Source organism: Phyllopteryx taeniolatus, chromosome 6 (genome assembly GCF_024500385.1).
Source record: "Phyllopteryx taeniolatus isolate TA_2022b chromosome 6, UOR_Ptae_1.2, whole genome shotgun sequence".
Taxonomy (NCBI): domain Eukaryota; kingdom Metazoa; phylum Chordata; class Actinopteri; order Syngnathiformes; family Syngnathidae; genus Phyllopteryx; species Phyllopteryx taeniolatus.
In genome coordinates, this window is record NC_084507.1 from 10,567,426 (window position 1) to 10,585,876 (window position 18,451).

An 18,451-nucleotide genomic window follows, 5' to 3' on the forward strand; every position below is an offset into this window, starting at 1 on the left:
TTGGACGAGGGGGCAATGCGGCTCGTGCTGGTTCTGGAGGCACGTCTGACCTGACAGTTACTTCTTAACTCGATGGAAAGGAAGGAAGACTGACGACCACCTCGGAACTAACTCCTTGTAAAGCTGCCTGGATAAAGTCAACTGAAAGTGAAGGAAGGTAAGAAGGAGCACTCGGGGTGGTTGTTGATTCAATGTACTAAAACGTTAGTTCTGACGTTGTTCGTTACGTCGTATTTGTTTGCTAGACTTTTGCTTGACATACGGTTACGTTTTGCTTCGTAAACACATTTACTCAGTTGTACGCGAGTTCAATTCATTTATTAAAAGTGCATTTGTGAGTTTTATTTGTCTCTACGTCGACGTTCACGGCAGTTGCTGTCAAAAAGTAGCCTCAGTGTTTACTTCTGGTTTGTGCGTGATGCTCATGTGCCACACAATACTCCTCAAGCTTCATCTGTCACCACGCGAGACTTCTGCAAACCTCGTGGATTTTACAGGAGGAAAATTGAATGAGTGGTTTTAAGTTTAAGTTTGATGACAATTGTTATGTTAAGTTGTTATTAAAAACTTAGCCACTACAGTTATTTTACAGACAAATTAATTGAATGGACATTGTTTTCTATGAGTGAAATTGTTTTGAGAAGCCGTCAGGCACACGTTGTTGTTCTCAAACTGGTGCTTGATGGTGTGTCTTTGTCCTGACCTTTTTTGGTAGTACTTTCATGCTCACAGCCTACAGTTGTCTTGGAACCACAATATGCTTTAACGATGCTTGTTAAACCATGGTACAACCCAAATTCAAGACTTTGTATGCAACATAAACCAAAAGCAGTTGAAACCTAACAGCTGGTAAATTTTTTGACTCATCCAGCTGTCTTCTGCTGTGCCGTATGCGCTCCTTCTCCTGTCTCCAGTCAATCTCCAGGCAGCTATATTTAGCCATTGTCTTTGTAAGCTGTCTCACGATAGGCTCCACAATACTCTTCGGACCCCAGGCTAGATTCTCGTGGGAGAGGAGACCTACATTGCAGAGCTTGGGAAGGGAACGTGTCAGTCCAGGCAGAATGTGTCTTGTGATATGTTCATGAAAGATGGATCTATGTAATAAGTAAAGAAGTGTTATGTACTGTATACATGGGATATATTTCAAAATGTTGCAAAAAACACACTTGAATTCTGCTAAGCGCATGAGGGAAAATGTGTTGTGGTCTGATGAAACCAAGGTTGAACTTTTTAGCCATAATTTCAAAACGTATGTTTGGCACAACACAATACTGCTTATCAAAAAAGGAACACCATAACCAACAGTGAAGCATGGTGGTGGCAGCATCATGATTTGGGGGCTCGGGCTGGAACTGGGGCCTTCGTCAAGTTGGAGGGAATTCTAAACTGTTGCAAATACCAGTCAGTGTTAGCACAAAACTTCCAGGCTTCTGCCAAAATAATAATAATAAAGAGTCAACAAAAGCCTACTAGGACATCTGAACTTTATTTGGTGTTTTTCAGAAGCACTTTAAATGGTGGCAGGTGTGTGCTGGCTTCCATTTAATGCGAGTGTGAAACTTGAATGTGAATGTGTGATTAATTCTGTACACAGCCACATCTCCACATACAGCGGCTGAAATAAGTATTTAACACGTCACCATTTTTCTCACGAAATATATTTCGAAAGGTGCTATTGACATGAACATTTCACCAGCTGTTGGGAACAAGTCAAGAATGTCTCGATACATTTTCCCATTCGTCTTTCCTTCAATAATGTGAAGTTTACCAGTACCATTTGCTGAAAATCAGCCCCACACGATCATGTTCCCTCCTCCGAACGTCACTGTTGGTATGGTGTTTTTAGGGTGATGTGCAGTGCCATTTCTCCTCCAAATGTGGTGTGCATTATGGTATCCAAACAGTTGAATTTTGCTCTCATCAGACCAGACTATATTCTCCCAGTATTTAACTGGCTTGTCCAAATGTTGTTCAGCAAACGAGCTTTGACATGTTTTTTTTGGTTTTTTTCAGCAGTGGGGTCTTGCGTGGTGAGCGCGCATACAGGCCATGGTGGCGCAGTACATTACTCACCGTTTTCCTTGTGACAACAGTACCTGCTTATTCCAGGTCTTTTTGAAGCTCTCCACAGGTGGTTCTTGGCTCTTGGACAACTCTTCTGATTATTCTTTGCACTTCTCTGTCAGAAATCTTGCGAGGAACACCTGATGGAGGCAAAGTTATGGTGGTATGATTGGCTTTCCACTTGCGTATTATGACCCCAAGCGTGCTCACTGGAACATTCAGAAGCTTAGATATGTGCCTGTAACCAATGCCATTGTTATGTTTTGAAAAAATTACTTTGCGATGGTCTTGAGACAGCGCTCTGCTCTTATCCACAATGAGCTGTATCTTGACACACCATGGCAATGAGAAGTTTTTGTTGGCTATTAATTAGGCCTGAACCAGCCAATATTCATTTGCACTGACAAAGGGTTAGATTACTGTTTGATTATTGATAGATTTTAGGTGTTTTCTTGGCTTTCCATGCCTTTTTGCACCTCCCTTTCTTCATGTGTTCAATACTTTTTCCCTGTGTCATTTCACATTATGACACACAACTTATCGCAATTTCTCGTGTATAATGTATAAATGTATGCCGCCATCTAGAGGTTATGAAAAAGCTGTACACTTTAATACCAATATGCCACCGGCACCTAGAGGTTATGAAAAAGGTGTTCACTTCCATTCTAGTATGCCACCGCCACCCGGAGGTTATGGAAAAGGTGTAGCCTACACTTTCATTGCAATATGACAGGGGTACATATGACTTCATATATGTACAGTTGTGCTCATAAGTCTACATACCCAGGCAGAATTTGTTAAATATTTATTTATTTATTTTTTAAATATGACTGGTGACTGAACAAAAACTGCATGGTGTCAGAGTTTGAAGATTCATTTTGTGAGGATTCGCCGTGGGAAAAAAAGGTGCAAGGCCAGTTCAACGCTTGTGTACAAATCTGTATTAAACATAAATTCAGTAGAAACATTCAAATTGCTTCTATTTGGAAAACAGTCTACATTTTCGGGATAATTATCCCTCTAAAGTGGAAGATAAAAACTGTTGTCATGTGAGACTGGCAAGACTTCAGATCATTGATAATCTAAAGAATTAATTCCACAAGTGGGTTATGCTTTTTGGGTGGTGTGGTGATGTCATCACAGGAGCCAGTGACAGTAAAGAGGACATGCCAGTTAATATCATAGAACAATCAACTGGATTCAACCAACTGACAAAAAAAATAATGGCAAAGTTGAGAAGAACAATAAGGCAACGGTTCATAAGACCGCCATAGAAGCCTTTGCGCCAATAAGCAGTAGAGATGTTCTGATTAGGCGGCACGGTGGCCGACTGGTTAGAGCGTCAGCCTCACAGTTCTGAGGACCTGGGTTCAATCCCCGGCCCCGCCTGTGTGGAGTTTGCATGTTCTCCCCGTGCCTGCGTGGGTTTTCTCCGGGCACTCCGGTTTCCTCCCACATCCCAAAAAGATGCATTAATTGGAGACTCTAAATTGCCCGTAGGCATGACTGTGAGTGCGAATGGTTGTTTGTTTCGATGTGCCCTGCGATTGGCTGGCAACCAGTTCAGGGTGTACCCCGCCTCCTGCCCGATGACAGCTGGGATAGGCTCCAGCACGCCCGCGACCCTAGTGAGGAGAAGCGGCTCGGAAAATGGATGGATGGATGGATGTTCTGATTAAATTTTTTGTATCCAAGTCAGTCCAAATCACTTGATTTTGATTCTGCCGATACCAAGCCCCAATCCAATACCTTTGCAATGCATTAAGAAGAGGAAAACAAGTGCGCATCCAAATTCTTAATCTTAATTCTTGTATTTGAATAAAAGCATAGTATTCCAACATGATACATGGCTGTAAATCCAGTGCTGCAGTAATTAAAACCAAGTTTAAAAATATTTTTTATTTTTTTATTTTTTATAGTGCTATGCAGTCAGCTCGGTCTCTTATAATTAGACTAATAGCATAATTCATTTTTAACTTTCTATCACAAATCAATAAAAAATGCCAATGTGCTTGCTAAAAATCGTTTTTTCTTTGTGTATGTTGATAATCAGTCATTCAGGTCATGATAATCCACAAAGGTTGAATTGAGCCAACTGCACTCTTTTAGTTTGTTAAATGTGTTGTGTGTTTTTCTTGTTTCCCTAAAACATTCAACAATGACTTAGGCAGTTATGCTATTACGATAATGTTATAATGTTATTATTAACTACTTGACTTATACTTACACTTTTACCACAGTTAAGATTGTAAAAATGACTTAGTTACGTAAACATTGCCTATACAGTTAAAAAGGCGATTTTACGGACTGAATTTAATTTATATTGTGCCTTATGGGAGAAATTGTTTTGAAAGCTAAATTAATGACAGGTTTACCAACGTCCTGGAATAAATTCTGTCTGAGTGTTTCCACTGGATATAGTTGCAACTTGGTTTTGTTGGCATCACTGAAGAGCCGAGTAGTGTTGAAATGCCGATTTAGCCCATTCTATTGTCTTCACAGCGTGGGCCAGCCTTAGTTACCCAAGCCTCGGCCCAAACATTTCCCCCTGCTTGTCAAAAGCCAGGTTGACTGAACTCCCACAACACACACAAACTACTAATGGCAAAACTAAATGGCCCCTGGGAAACACACTTCCTGTGCACACACACGTACTGAAAACTGGTGACAGCACATTACAGTAGCTCTTTATTGTTGACAGAGTGGGGTGAGGCCTCAAGGAAAGTATTCAAATGTTGCGTGATGTAAATGCGTTCAACCTTTAGCACTATCAAGCTAATGTTGGACAAGAGCGAGGACATTGAGCATTAAACAGATGTTCTCTGGCGGCTGTATTTTACTCTGTCATGACCATTGCTCTGACCTGGAAAAATGTATGCTACTTTTTCTAGCTTTATTTTCCTTATGCCTTCACATAAGTACATGTTTGAACTGAGAAAATACATACAGTGGGGCAAAAAAGTATTTGGTCAGCCACCAATTGTGAAAGTTCTCCCACTTAAAAAGATGAGAGAGGCCTGTAAATTTAAAAATATGTATACCTCACCTATGAGGGGGAAAAAAAATCCAGAAAATCACATTGTCTGATTCTTTAAAGAATTTCTTAGCAGGCCTCTCTCATCTTTTTAAGTGGGAGAACTTGCACAATTGGTGACTGACTAAATACGTTTTTGCCCCACTGTACATATGTCTGTCTGTGTGTGTGTGTGTGTGTGTGTGTGTCTGTCTGTCTGTCTATAAATAAAATCTCATTTTATGGCAATGACCTATGGGGTGCTTCAAGGGTCAGTTCTTGGACCCAGCCTGTATATGCTACCCTTGGGTCAAATTCTTCAGAACTTTAATTTTGACTGTCGTAGCTATGCAGATGACACACAGTTATATCTAGCAGTGTCTCCAGATGACTACAGTTCAATTGAGGTGTTGTGTCACTGTGTAAAACAGATAAATAACTGGGTAAGCCCAAATGTTCTTCAATTAAACCACAACAAAACTGAGAATTGTTTTGGTAATAAAGAAAAGAGGATTGCTGATAGTAAATACCTGGAGCCACTCTTTAAAGACCAAGTCCAAAACCTTGCTGTACTGATAGATTCCGACCTGACTTTCAAAAGTCATATCAAATAAATTACTAAAACTGCCTTCTACCATCTGAAGAACATATCCAGAGTGGAGGCTTGCATTTGCCAAGCAGACCAGGAGAAGCTCATCCATGCTATTATCTCCAGTAGACTTCACTATTGTAATGGTCTTCTGACTGGACTCCCCCAAAAGAGCATTAAACTGCTGCAGCTCATTCAGAATGCTGACCAGAACAAAGAGGTCAGCGCACATTACTCCAATTCTAGTCTCTACACTGGCTCCTAGTCAGCTTTAGTATAGATTTTAAAGTTCTGCTACTGGTCTATAAATCACTAAATGGTTTAGGTCCTGAATACATGAAAGACATGCTAATGCAATATAAACCCAGGAGGGCTCTGAGATCTACAGACTCTGGTCAAATAGTGGAGCACAAGAGTCCAAAGCAAACATGGTGAAGCCGCATTTAGCTATTATGCTGCACACAAATGGAATAAGTTGCCAACAGAAGTGACGTCAGCCCCAATTGTGAATGTTTTTAAGTCCAGGTTAAAAACTCTTCTTTTTCTACCCCACATGCTTTTTAAGAGCATTTCCACTTTTAAATGATATTTCTTGCACTGTATGCTGTTTTAAGTGTACTTTTATTTTTCTCTTTGTTTTAAATGTTTATATGCTGTTTTGTTTTTTTTTGTTTTTTAAATGCTTTTAATCATGTAAAGCATATTGAGTTGATTCCCGAATGAAAGGCAGACTTTACTTTCATTGGAAAAGAGGACCTTGGACCACTGGCCAACAGTCCAGTCCTTCTTCTCCTTGGCCCAGTTGAGACGCTTCCTACGTTGGCTCAGGCTCAGAAGCGACTTGACCTCTCAAGCATCTCCGTCTGAATGCGGTGGTTTTTGAAGCTGTGACTTCCGCCTCATTCCAGTCTTTCTGGATCTCTGTTAGTTTCTTGAATCTTCTCTGTTTGATAATCCGCTGAAGCCCACGGTCATCACTTTTGCTGGCGCATCTTCTCCTGCGTTATTTTGTCCTTGCACTAGATTTTCCATTGATATGCTTGGACACAGCACTCTGTGAACAGCCAGCCTCCTCAGCTACGAACCTTTGTGGCTTACCCGTCCTATGGTGGGTATCAATGATGGTCTTCTGGCCAGTTGTCAAGTCTGCAGTCTTCCCAATATTGAACCCAACTGAGACAATTGAACCAAACTAAAGCATTCTAATGACACCTGGGCAAACCTGTGCAGGTGCTTTGAGTTTAGTAGCTGATTATTGTGTGACACTCAGTTCAAAACATTTATGGCCTGCAAAATTTGGGCTGATTTCTTCACAGAATTAAAATGTTTTGAATTCCTGATTTTGTGGGTTTTATGAGCTGGAAGCCCAAATTATGTAAAAATAAACATAAATACTTGAAATAGTTTAAACTGTGGGCCCTGTATATATAATCTATGAAAATTTTACTTTTTGAATGGAATTATGAAAATAAATACAACTTTTCCATTATATAATTTTTTTTTGGAAAGGGTCTGCATATGACAATTTGAAATTTTGGTACAGATTTGACCAAGAGTTATTGAAGTTGACACACATAAAATGATGTGGCGGACCAGATCTGGCCCCCAAGCCTTGAGTTTGACACCTCTGCTCTAACCTCACCCATTACGTGCCTGCACGTTTCAGTTTGTATCTTACACCAGTGCCCGTTGGTCACGGTTTGTGTGTGTGTGTGTGTGTGTGTGTGTGTGTGTGTGTGTGTGTGTGTGTGTGTGTGTGTTGCAGGAGACAAGCACAGCCTCAAAGGGGTGGGGCCATGTCTGGCATCAACAGTGCTAACAGCAGCTGGACCATCGTCAGTCCTGAGGTACTGTCAAGTCACCGCGGTGCACAGCCTCAATTAAAGTGCAGTTTTATACAAAAGGGAAAAACTACTTGACCCAGTTACACTTTTTATTTTAGGTCATTTGATTACTCAGTGGTTTTTGTCCTCCTTCCACTGCTCTCACTCATCTGTGAAAATCAGTTCCAATTAAAAGACATACTATATTGTCAGATTAGACATATTCAGTTCAATATGTGTGTATAAGACTGTATGTTACGTGTATTTCATACCAGGAGACTGGTCCTGAAACTGTGAGGCCTCTGGAGGAACAGACAAAGCATCATGAGCAAGGTTTCTCTTCATTCTCTCTTAATCATTATTTGCATACTGACACAATGATGCCCTGTTGCTTCCTGAAAAGGCACTTTTACATTGTCATCATGTTTAAATTATAGCCGTAGAGGACTTCTGTTTCACTTTTTTTTTTCTTCTTTTTTTTGATGATGAGCCAGCTGGTGGGCCAAGCAACCAGCCTTTAGAGAGTTTAGAATCTTCATGTCTCCCGGAAGAGGACCATCAGGTAAATCGATCTAGCCGGTTGTCCGTTACATTGAAGCACTTTTTTTGGGATGGAATATACACCCATATTACTGTACAGTACAAAGTTGTTGTTAAGGAGTCAACATGTAGCTATGGGTGACTAGGGGAAGAGCGGAATTGTTTTTGCGGTGCTTGTTTCCTGGACGAGTGCTCCCCTTGGAATCCACAGCATTGGACGACTCAAGTCGTTGCTTAATAGTTGGTGTATAGTCCTCTGGGCATTGTTTTTTCATCGGCTGTTGTTGTGCTGCAAGTCTAGAGGTGCAAGCAGCTACAGGAGCTTCAGGAAAAATTATCCATAGAAACACCTCAGTCGGCATAAACAGGCCGAATCAGAATGGAATTTCATTCGGTTTCACAGGGGTGGAATATTCCTTTTGCCAAACCGATGAGAAGTAAATTTTCGCCATGCTTCATCTTGACGTAAATGCATGGTGACATTTACGCACGGCTTACATATGGTGGCTCCCGACGGAACTCGTATGCGACGGGAGATCTTGTTTTGAACTCCTTATAAGTTGGTTTTATCAATTGTTTTTTTTTTTTTAAATGAACGTACTGCGTAAAAACAATCCCAACTACTGTGCTGAATAGACGACAGACCTCCATAAATGACGTGGCATTCACGACGAGGTGCGCAGGTCACACAGCTGTTCTGATTAAATGTAGTGGTCATCATGTACTGTATACACCCGATCGGAATAAATCACGTCACGTGAACAGTTGACCAGAGTGAAAAAGTTCCAGTAATTTGTGATAAACTAACAAAACAGGAATAGTTTATGTAGCTCAACACAATTAACTAATTGGCTTTATTTATTTGTTTGTTTAACATTGACGGATGCATTGCATACCTTTAACTTTCCAAGTTGGGTGGTCCACTATTATTACTCTAATTAAATTATTGTTTGGCAGATTTTCTATGTGTGTAAAGTGCAGCACAATGTGGGTTAACAGTCAAAACATTTCAAAAGGAAGTACTTCACTCAGTTTCCATGTCTAACTCCTAGCTTTGTAAAAGTGTAGTATTTGTTCATGGTGAAGACAAACTTTAGTTTGAAGTAAGAAGACAAACAAGACATTTTTTAGTTTGAGGCTAATTTGCAACAGTGCTGGAAATGTTCACACTCATGACTTTGGATGACCCTTTTCTTTTGAATCAGGTAGCAGAAGAGAGTAAAACAGACCCAAGTGAAGACTCCAGCACAGATCATCCACCCGCTGTGCCCCCATCTGTCACAGATGCCCCCATTCCTTCCGGCGACATCCAATCAGAGGTTGCACTTGACAGCCCTAACCAGGATGCCTTCTCCGAATCCTTAAGCCACATGACCCCCTCCCCTGATGAGCCCCTGGGCTCGCTGCTGAGCACAGAAACTCTGGGAGGTGTGGATCTCATGCAGCAAGGAGAGAGGCATGACGGAATGTGGGAGGAAGACCTAAAACAGGAAGGGGAGGAGTCAGACCTTCTTTCTAAACACACAGGTATGATCAACCACACCAGAGGCATTTAATATTTACTGAGCTTGAGAAAAATGGGTGGCTGTCTATCATGTCAAGTAAAATTGGACTTGGATACAGTTGGAACTTTTCCTCTATTAATATACAGCGGCTGAAATAAGTATTTAACACGTCACCAATTTTCTCACTAAATTTACCTCCAAAAGTGCTATTGACCTGAACATTCCACCAGATGTTGGGAACAATCCAAGTAATCCATACATACAAAGAAAGTAGAGCAAATAAGTTCAGAAATTAAGTTGTATGTAATAATGTGAAATGACACCAGGAAAAAGTATTGAACACGCCAACTGGTATTTATTTAATACTTTGTACAAAAGCCTTTGTTTGCAATGATTGCTTCAAGACGCCTCCTGTATGGAGAAACTAGTCGCATGCATTGCTCCGATGTGATTTTGGCTTATTGCTCCGTACAAGCAGTCTTTAAATCTTGAAGGTTCTGTGGGCTTCTTTTATGGACCTTGAGCTTCAGTTCTTTCCATAGATTTTCAAGTCAAGTCAGGTGATTGGCTGGACCATTCTAGGAGCTTTATTTTTTTTCTTTGAACCCAATTGAGGGTTTCCTAGGCGGTATGTTTTGGATCATTATTTTATATATATGCTATATGTTTATATATCCATCCATCCATTTTCTGAGCCGCTTCTCCTCACTCGGGTCGCGGGCGTGCTGGAGCCTATCCCAGCTGTCATCGGGCAGGAGGCGGGGTACACCCTGAACTGGTTGCCAGCCAATCGCAGGGCACATAGAAACTAACAACCATTCACACTCACAGTCATGCCTACGGGCAATTTAGAGTCTCCAATTAATGCATGTTTTTGGGATGTGGGAGGAAACCGGAGTGCCCGGAGAAAACCCACGCAGGCACGGGGAGAACATGCAAACTCCACACAGGCGGGGACGGGGATTGAACCCCGCACCTCAGAACTGTGAGGCTGACGCTCTAACCAGTCGGCCACCGCGCCGCCATGTTTATATATGGTAGTGCAAATTAAAATAAAGGCAATCCTTTGGCCTTTAACATTTATAACTGTAAATGTTTAGTGCACTTTAAAATGGAACCACAAACTAGGCACAATTATGTCCAATCACAACAAGGGAAGTAGGAATAACCTTTCATAGGTAAGAATATTTTTGGGCTCTTTTTTTTTTCTTTTTCAAATGTTGTGTATTAGCATATGCTTTGACACTGACAAAGAAGTAAACTTCATGAAGATGGTTTGAGAAATGAGCTAAGTTCTAATTTATTTTCAATTTCCATGCATTGCCTTTGTTGGGAACATTGCCCCCACCAATGTGGCCGCCATGTAGCACATGGCTGGCATATCGAAGTTTCTGTTTCATCAGTCGTAGGAAATCGTCATTGTTAGCCTTAAGCTAATCTTAACGTTTACAGCTTTAAGCAAGTAGCTTCACTAATGGGTAATATTAGCAGCTAACTAGCCAAATACCTGACATCATGATATAATGGTCCCTCTTTCTCAGAAATGGAATCAGCCACAACGTGCTTCCTTTTTGGATGCTTGTGTATCATTGTTGTGCTGCCATGAAAGGCAGGTTCTGCCTCTCAGGTTTTGCATCGCATTACTCTTTAGTATTTTAGCTGAAATGCTCAAACCTTTGGGCTCCGTTGCTAACACCAGTTAACCTTAGCTTTTTCGGTTACATCACGGCTGACCACTACTGCGCATGTGCATCTACTACAGAAGGCAAACGAGCGGCATCAGCGGGAGGCTACTGAGGCAGTTTTGAGGGCAAAACAAAGCTTAAAAAAATAAATGATGCCGTTAATTATTAGATTGTCGGCGATTTTCATTGTCATTTAACTTTTTCCACAGCTTCCAAATGTTACGGAATGTCCGTATTTTGTTACGGAAATCACTGGACGTTCACTCGTTACGGCCGTAACACTGATTGTTCTGGATATTGGGAAAAGAAATCCAGCGTCTGACATTACTGGCGCGTCCACATTGAACAGCTGCTTGCTGCACGCTATTTTATTACGCTCCCCGGCTGTCAAGCCGGAGAAGCAAAATTTCTCTTTGCATCCGGTGTCAATGCATTGTAAATCACTAATCATCGCCACCATGGTAGCAAATAAGCGACACTTCTTACCATGCTTCTAACAAAAGTGTCCTCGTCCTCCTATCCTCCACTCCTCCAAGGGAGGACGAGGAGTGGATAGGTGAAGACTGTCAAAGCCATGCTAATTGCTAAGCTATCGTTACAAGCAGTCACAAAACATCGAAATAAGTGATTTGCTGTAACAATACACTTGTCACATAGGCCTGGCTGTAACTGTGTTTTCGCAGAGAGTAACCAACTTTGAACAACAAAATAACAGGCCAATTAATATGTGTTTAGAGATTATAAATGAATTACTACGTCACCGCGCAAGTCACTTCATAACATGGGCAGGTAAAAAGTATATTATTATTAAGTATTTGTAATATAAGATAAGATAACCTTTATTAGTCTAGTCCCACAATGGGGAAATTTGCATCGTTTCAGCCGGAAATATAAATGGCATGCAAGTGACGACTTCTACGCGTACAAGAAGTACATTGCGTTGCACAAAATAGAAACCAAAACTGTCCATACATAAACTATCCAATTCAATATATCAGCTATGTTAGGTGTTTATTTGCAAAATAGAGTGCTGAGTTTTAATTTGGACGTTTGAGATCTGATTAATGTGCTTGAATAGTTTTGCATTTTCTTGTTACCAGGGTTGAAAACAGAATTGGCAAAGGTGAATTAATTCTAGACACAGATATTTTTGATGATGGAACATTGAAATCTCAAAAAACGGTACTTTGATTTAGGTTGCTACTGCATCCACCATTATTAGGAGGATGAAATGAAAACATTAAAATGACAAATATTGTCGCCATAATTTATTAACAATTGTGATTATGACTGTCACATGGAAATGTTCTTGACAAAATTTTGAAAATATGGAAATTCAGATAAATTTGAACAAATTGTTCTGGAAGTGAATTTGTATCGGTTGGCAGCTCTGACTTTCCTCATTCGGTCAACAGCGAGGGTGGGGAATTCGTCACGACCTGGTAGTGGCCTAAAATGAGACAGCACCTTTATCATGATCTCCATCAAAATGTAATCATCCGTGTGAAAGAAGTCTGGAAATTGGTAGCAGTTTTTCCATATTCCTTATTATTAATAATATAGAATTAATTAGGTCGGGGATGAGATCCTGCCCCAAGTGGAGGAGTTCAAGTATCTTGGGGTCTTGTTCACGAGTGAGGGAAGAATGCAACAGGAGATAGACAGGCGGATCGGTGCAGCGTCTGCAGTGATGCAGACTTTGTATCGATCCGTTGTGGTAAAGAAGGAGCTAAGCCGAAAGGCGACGCTCTCCATTTACCGGTGGATCTACGTTCCTACCCTCACCTATGGTCCCGGATACAAGCGGCCGAAATGAGTTTCCTCCGCAGGGTGTCCGGGCTCTCCCTTAGAGATAGGGTGAGAAACTCTGTCATCCGGGAGGATCTCAGAGTAGAGCCGCTGCTCCTCCACATCGAGAGTAGCCAAATGAGGTGGCTGGGGCATCTGATTCGGATGCCTCCCGGACGCCTCCCCGGTGAGGTGTTCCGGGCACGTCCCACCGGGAGGAGACCCCGGGGACGACCCAGGACGCACCGGAGAGACTACATCCTTCGGCTGGCCTGGGAACGCCTCGGGATCCCCCCGGAAGAGCTGGATGAAGTGGCTGGGGAGAGGGAACTCTGGGCGTCCCTGCTAAGGCTACTGCCCCAGCGACCCGACCTCGGATAAGCAGGAGAAAATGGATGGATGGATAGAATTAACTTCCAAAAACACATTCTAAACTTGACCTCTCATCCATTACTGGATGTGGTGTTATGCAAGGCTAGAAATAAGAGGATTAAAATAGTGTACATTGAAAAGAAAAACTTCCAAAGACCGACCTTTACGTTTTCCTGCTTAGCGCCACTTGGTGGACAAGGTGCAGGCTAGATAAACTGTGGCTGCCACAGGAACCTTTTGCTGCTAGGAACTCAAAGTTCCTGAGCTGGTTGGTGGAAAAGCCCCTAATGCTGTGGGTTTGTGGGTCTGTGGACACAGATTGATCATGTTTTATGCGTGCCTGCTCATTTTTTTGCGTCTCATCAATCGAGATCCCTGGAAATGTAAACAATATTTAAATTCCTTCCAGATACTTTGGAGAAGCCAGGGTCAAATGAAGGGAGGGCAGAGGACACGGAGTCTGAGAGGAAGCGCCTCCTGGCCTCTTTGGAGCGAATCGGGAGGATAGATGAGGAAGAGGAAGGAGAGGAAGAAGAATTCCAGCTGCCAAGGCAGAGGGTGGATGACAGCATGTTCTCTTTGAACAAGTGCATCCTGGGTGCTGTCATTCTAGTCGGACTTGGGACCATCTTGTTCTCAGGTAGGGCTTCAACACGTTGGAAGGCAATGAGCTAAATATACGATGACAAATGATGCTAAATTAAATGTGATATACTTGCAGGGGTCTTCATGGACCTGGATGAAGGTAGGTTGTGTGTTTATTGTCTATGCACGTTCACAGGCTACGCAGATCCAACGAGCTATATTAAAAATCCTCCAAAAAGATAATAATGCTTATTGACTTTAACAACTGGAGTTAAATAAGCACACCGTGTTACACTGGAATGGAAACCAAACTGAAGCTTCACTAATTTATGTTCACAATGTTACTCTTTCCATATGCATAATTGAAGATACATATTGTTAACCGTGTGCAATGACTTTTAGAGAGCGACTACAGTACAAGGGAGTTGAGACATTCAGAAGAACAAGGAAAACAGGTCAGTCTGTTCCTAATTTGTTCACTTCTGTATTCCGTCTTCTTTTGCTCTCTTTCAATTTTTATTCATTATACAGTACATGCCCTCTACCCCACTTTTCTTATTCTTAGAACTGATTACGTATATACATGAAGGTGTGTATTTTTTTAATTTATCATAGGAGTGGCTTCATCCAGAGGCTCTTCCGCCCCCAGTAGATGCGGACAACTCAGAGCTTCAGACCAAACTAGCCAATGGAAACCAACAAATTTCTATGTTGCAAGCGCAACTTCAGGTGTGTCTCCTCTGTGACTTTTTCCTCAAGGGCACCTGGACAGTAATCAGGTTGCAGACTAGCATCTCTCAAGTACTAGTTACCATATCTTTTTGTCAACAGCGGATCTTGAACACTCTCCAGTTCCAAAGCCCAAGTTCTTATAGTTTAGCTGTTGCCCTGAAAGCAGTAGCTCACTTTAATGGCACAAGAGGACAGCATTTCCACCATTGGAGTTTGTCACTGCATTCTGATTTCTTGTGAATACATTATATTACCAAGATAATGGAACCACATTTACCTGCACAGCTTATTAAGGCTATATTTGCCTCAGATGGAGTGATCTGTTTTCCACAGCAATACTTCCATAGTCCTGGGAAACCATGTCCCATTTAACGTATTAGTCAGAACTAGACAATCAAAAAGATCCATCTGTCAATTTTCTATACCACTTACTGTAACTTGTCCAGGGTTGCAGTTAAGCTGGAGGCTAACCCGCTAACATCGGCCAAAAGGTGGACGACACCCTGGACTGGTCGCCAGTTAATCACAGGGTACCGGTTCATATAAAGACAGAAAACCATTCACACTCACACCATCACTGAGCAGGAACTGAACCCACGCTGTCTGCAAGGAAGTCAGGCGAGGGAACTGCTGCACTTTCAGTGACCAAAAAAAAAACAATGGTGATGACTTATTTTATTTAATAGGAGACTGAGGGTAGCGAGAAATGTAGCTGCTGCATCAAAGTGGATATTGTAGAGTGTAATACTGTAATTTCATTTCTAGACAGTGGAAGTTCATAACTGCTCCACTACTGAGCAAGCAGCAGTGGTTTCCGTCACTCATGTAGTATTGACTCTGAAAGCTTGGAACCACAGCTGATCAGGTACCTCAGATAGTACCTGGTACTAGCTGCTTGTGCCAACAACGAGTACTGAAGCCACAAGCCATGTAAGTACCATGCAGTCCAAAAGCGGGTAATACTGTGAAACATTTTAACGTCCGTGATGAAGCTGAAACTGAAGCGCACTGATTGTTTGTCTGTCTCAACATGTGCCCTACGATTGACTTCGGATGTAGTGTGCTTTTCACAAGTCACACTCATTAAATGTGTGACATTTGCTAAACTGTCGCTCCGTGTGGCCTGTGCGGTTTTGCATACTTAACTGTAGTTTAGTTTTTTGTATCTTTTGACTTGCCCTGACAGTCGGCCGTGTAAGCAAAATGTTTCCACGTCACTCGATGCCTCTTTCGTTAGCGAGCTGTGGACGAAAGCAAAAGTTTGTGGTGACTTTAAACACACATTTTGGGGACAAATGCGCTGCCCTCTACAGAACTCTGTGGCTGCAGAGCAGACACGCAGGCTGCTGCATGAAGGCAGCGCAGTTTAAAAAAAAGTTTTCAGCCTGAAAATTACATGATTGTTTTGATTTTTCAATAGCATGATTGGATGGGAAGTCTCATCTGACTTCTGTTGTCAGCTAAAAACCGGGGGTAGCCATTTCTCTAAATCAGAAGAGCTGGTCAGAATAGGGATTAACCATTTAAATATTAACTAAACTAAAAAAAATAACTAAGATATGGCCAAAGCTCAAAACTAATGGCATTGAGAACGGAGTGTAACAGCTGGATTTGTGCCTGAAGAAGACTGAATTGCTCTCCTCTTTATTTTGTCCTTGCATCACCGAGCGTATCCATCTATCGATCGATCAAAACCCTGTTTATTGCATAGACATATGAAGATACTGTATGTGGATATTTAAAAAGCCCAGACTCCTTTAAAAAGGATTGTATAGGAAAACAAACTATCATTCAAATAAAGTGCAATAATTCCAGTAGTAATGCTTTATTCATGTTCTGTTTGATACTATGATTTTACATACAATTTGTAAATTGGTTTGTTTTGCTAGTAAATAATTTCCAAAATAGTGTGAATAATCATAAACGATACTTTTACATGGTGGTAGTATACTTTTATATGGTGGTAGTATACTTTATACTTTAGTAAACTAAATGTTTATCGAGACACTGTCAATATTTACTTCATACGAAACTATGGTATGCCATGGTTATGCTGTACCACCTCAAAAAATGGTGCGACCAAATCATGTGCTGGTGCGACCAACTGAAAAAGTCTGTCGCACCAGTGCTACCAGTGCAAAAGTTAGTGTAGAGCCTTGTTAATGGACAACTTCAGTCGCTCAACACTCTGGGGTCTTCGTTGTTGTATTTTGCTCTTCATAATGCGCCACACATTTTCAATGGGAGACGGGTCTGGACTGCTGGCAGGGCAGTCTAGTACTCTTACTCTTTTACTACGAAGTGGCACTGTTGTAATACATGCAGAATGTGGCTTAGCATTGTCTTCATGAAATAAGCAGGGACGTCCCTGAAACATATGTTGCTTGGATGTCGAGCACATGTTGCTCCAAAACCTGTACACTATTATACCTTTCAGCATTTACCCATGCCATAAACACACCCGCATACCATCACAGATGCTGGCTTTTGAACTTTGACCTGATAACAATCCGGATGGTCCTTTTCCCCTTTGGCCTGGCGGACATGATGACCATGAGTTCCAAAAACAATTTGAAATATGGACTTGTCAGACCATAGGACTCTTTGCGTCAGTCCATCTCAGATAAGATTGGGCCCAGAGAAGCCGGCAGAATTTTTGGGTGTTGTTGATGTATAGCTTTCATGTTGCATACTAGTTTTAACTTGCATTTGTAGAAGTAGCAACGAACTGTGTTAACTGAGAATTGTTTTCTGAAGTGATTCCTAAGACCACGTGGCAATATCCTTGACACAATGATGCCGGATTTTGATGCAGTCCTGCCTGAAGGATCAAAGTTCATGGGCATTCAATGTTAGTCTTCGGCCTTGCCGCTTACGTGCAGAGATTTCTCCAGATTCTCTGAATCTTTTGATGATATTATGGACCGTAGATGATTAAATTCCTAAATTCCTTGCAGTTGTATGTTCAGAAACTACAGTATTTGCTCACGCAGTTGTTCACAAAGTGGTGAACCTCGCCCCATCCTTGCTTGTGAACAACTGAGCCATTCGGGAATGCTCCTTTTATACTCAATCATGACACCAGTTTCCAAGTAACTGGAATGTTCCACTTTCTCAGTCTTTTGTTGCCCATGTTCCACCTTTTTTGGAACGTGTTACAGGCATCAAATTCAAAATGAGAGAATATTTGTGAAAAAAACTATTACGGTCATCACTTTGAACATCATGTCATTGTAGTGCATTCAGTTGAATATAGGTTGAAAAGATTTGAAAATCATTTTGTTCTTTTTTTACTAACGTTTTACACAGGTTCCCAACTTCATTGTAATTTGAGTTTGTACATTGGTTAAACTTAGCATTAGCAACATCAAGTGGGGGAGGAAAAAAAACAAACTCCTTCATTACATATCAGACCTCTGACCACAATTTCATAACCACATTTGTGACATGCTGACTTTTGTCTCATCCAGGCACAGGAAGAAGAGCTGAAAGCAGCTGAGGATCAGGCGGCAGAGGGCGAAACGGAGCGGCTGCGCTGGCAGGAGGAAAACAGTAGGTTGAAGTCCGAGGTGGCATCTCTTCCTGACCTTCAGAAAGAGAACGAGAGGCTGAGGAGGGAGCTGGAGACACTGCCGACACTTCAGACCGAACAAGAAACTTTGAGATCCACAGTCACTAAGTTGACAGGTGCGGAGGGACAGAGGCGAATGAGAGATGACTAGGTGAAAGATTTGACAGCAATTTTTTTTTTC

The 18,451-nt window shown here is 41.6% G+C and overlaps 1 protein-coding gene across 5 annotated transcripts in view; it reads left to right on the top strand.

The window, feature by feature from the left end:
• Positions 1–18,451, top strand: part of pbxip1b (pre-B-cell leukemia homeobox interacting protein 1b) — a 21,059-nt gene continuing 2,608 nt past the window's right edge. The window contains exons 1-12 of one of the 5 annotated variants that reach the window (XM_061775583.1): positions 5–157; positions 2,017–2,112; positions 2,190–2,230; positions 7,435–7,516; positions 7,768–7,825; positions 7,987–8,054; positions 9,238–9,559; positions 13,792–14,022; positions 14,104–14,127; positions 14,370–14,422; positions 14,583–14,696; positions 18,170–18,386. In XM_061775583.1, coding sequence (XP_061631567.1) covers positions 2,053–2,112; positions 2,190–2,230; positions 7,435–7,516; positions 7,768–7,825; positions 7,987–8,054; positions 9,238–9,559; positions 13,792–14,022; positions 14,104–14,127; positions 14,370–14,422; positions 14,583–14,696; positions 18,170–18,386 — 1,270 coding nt within the window. In that variant the 5' untranslated portion in view covers positions 5–157; positions 2,017–2,052. Of the gene's footprint in view, positions 158–2,016; positions 2,135–2,189; positions 2,231–7,434; positions 7,536–7,767; positions 7,826–7,986; positions 8,055–9,237; positions 9,560–13,791; positions 14,023–14,103; positions 14,128–14,369; positions 14,423–14,582; positions 14,697–18,169; positions 18,387–18,451 lie in introns of those variants that run through there. The other 4 variants (XM_061775585.1, XM_061775586.1, XM_061775588.1 and 1 more) reach the window with 4 other exon arrangements.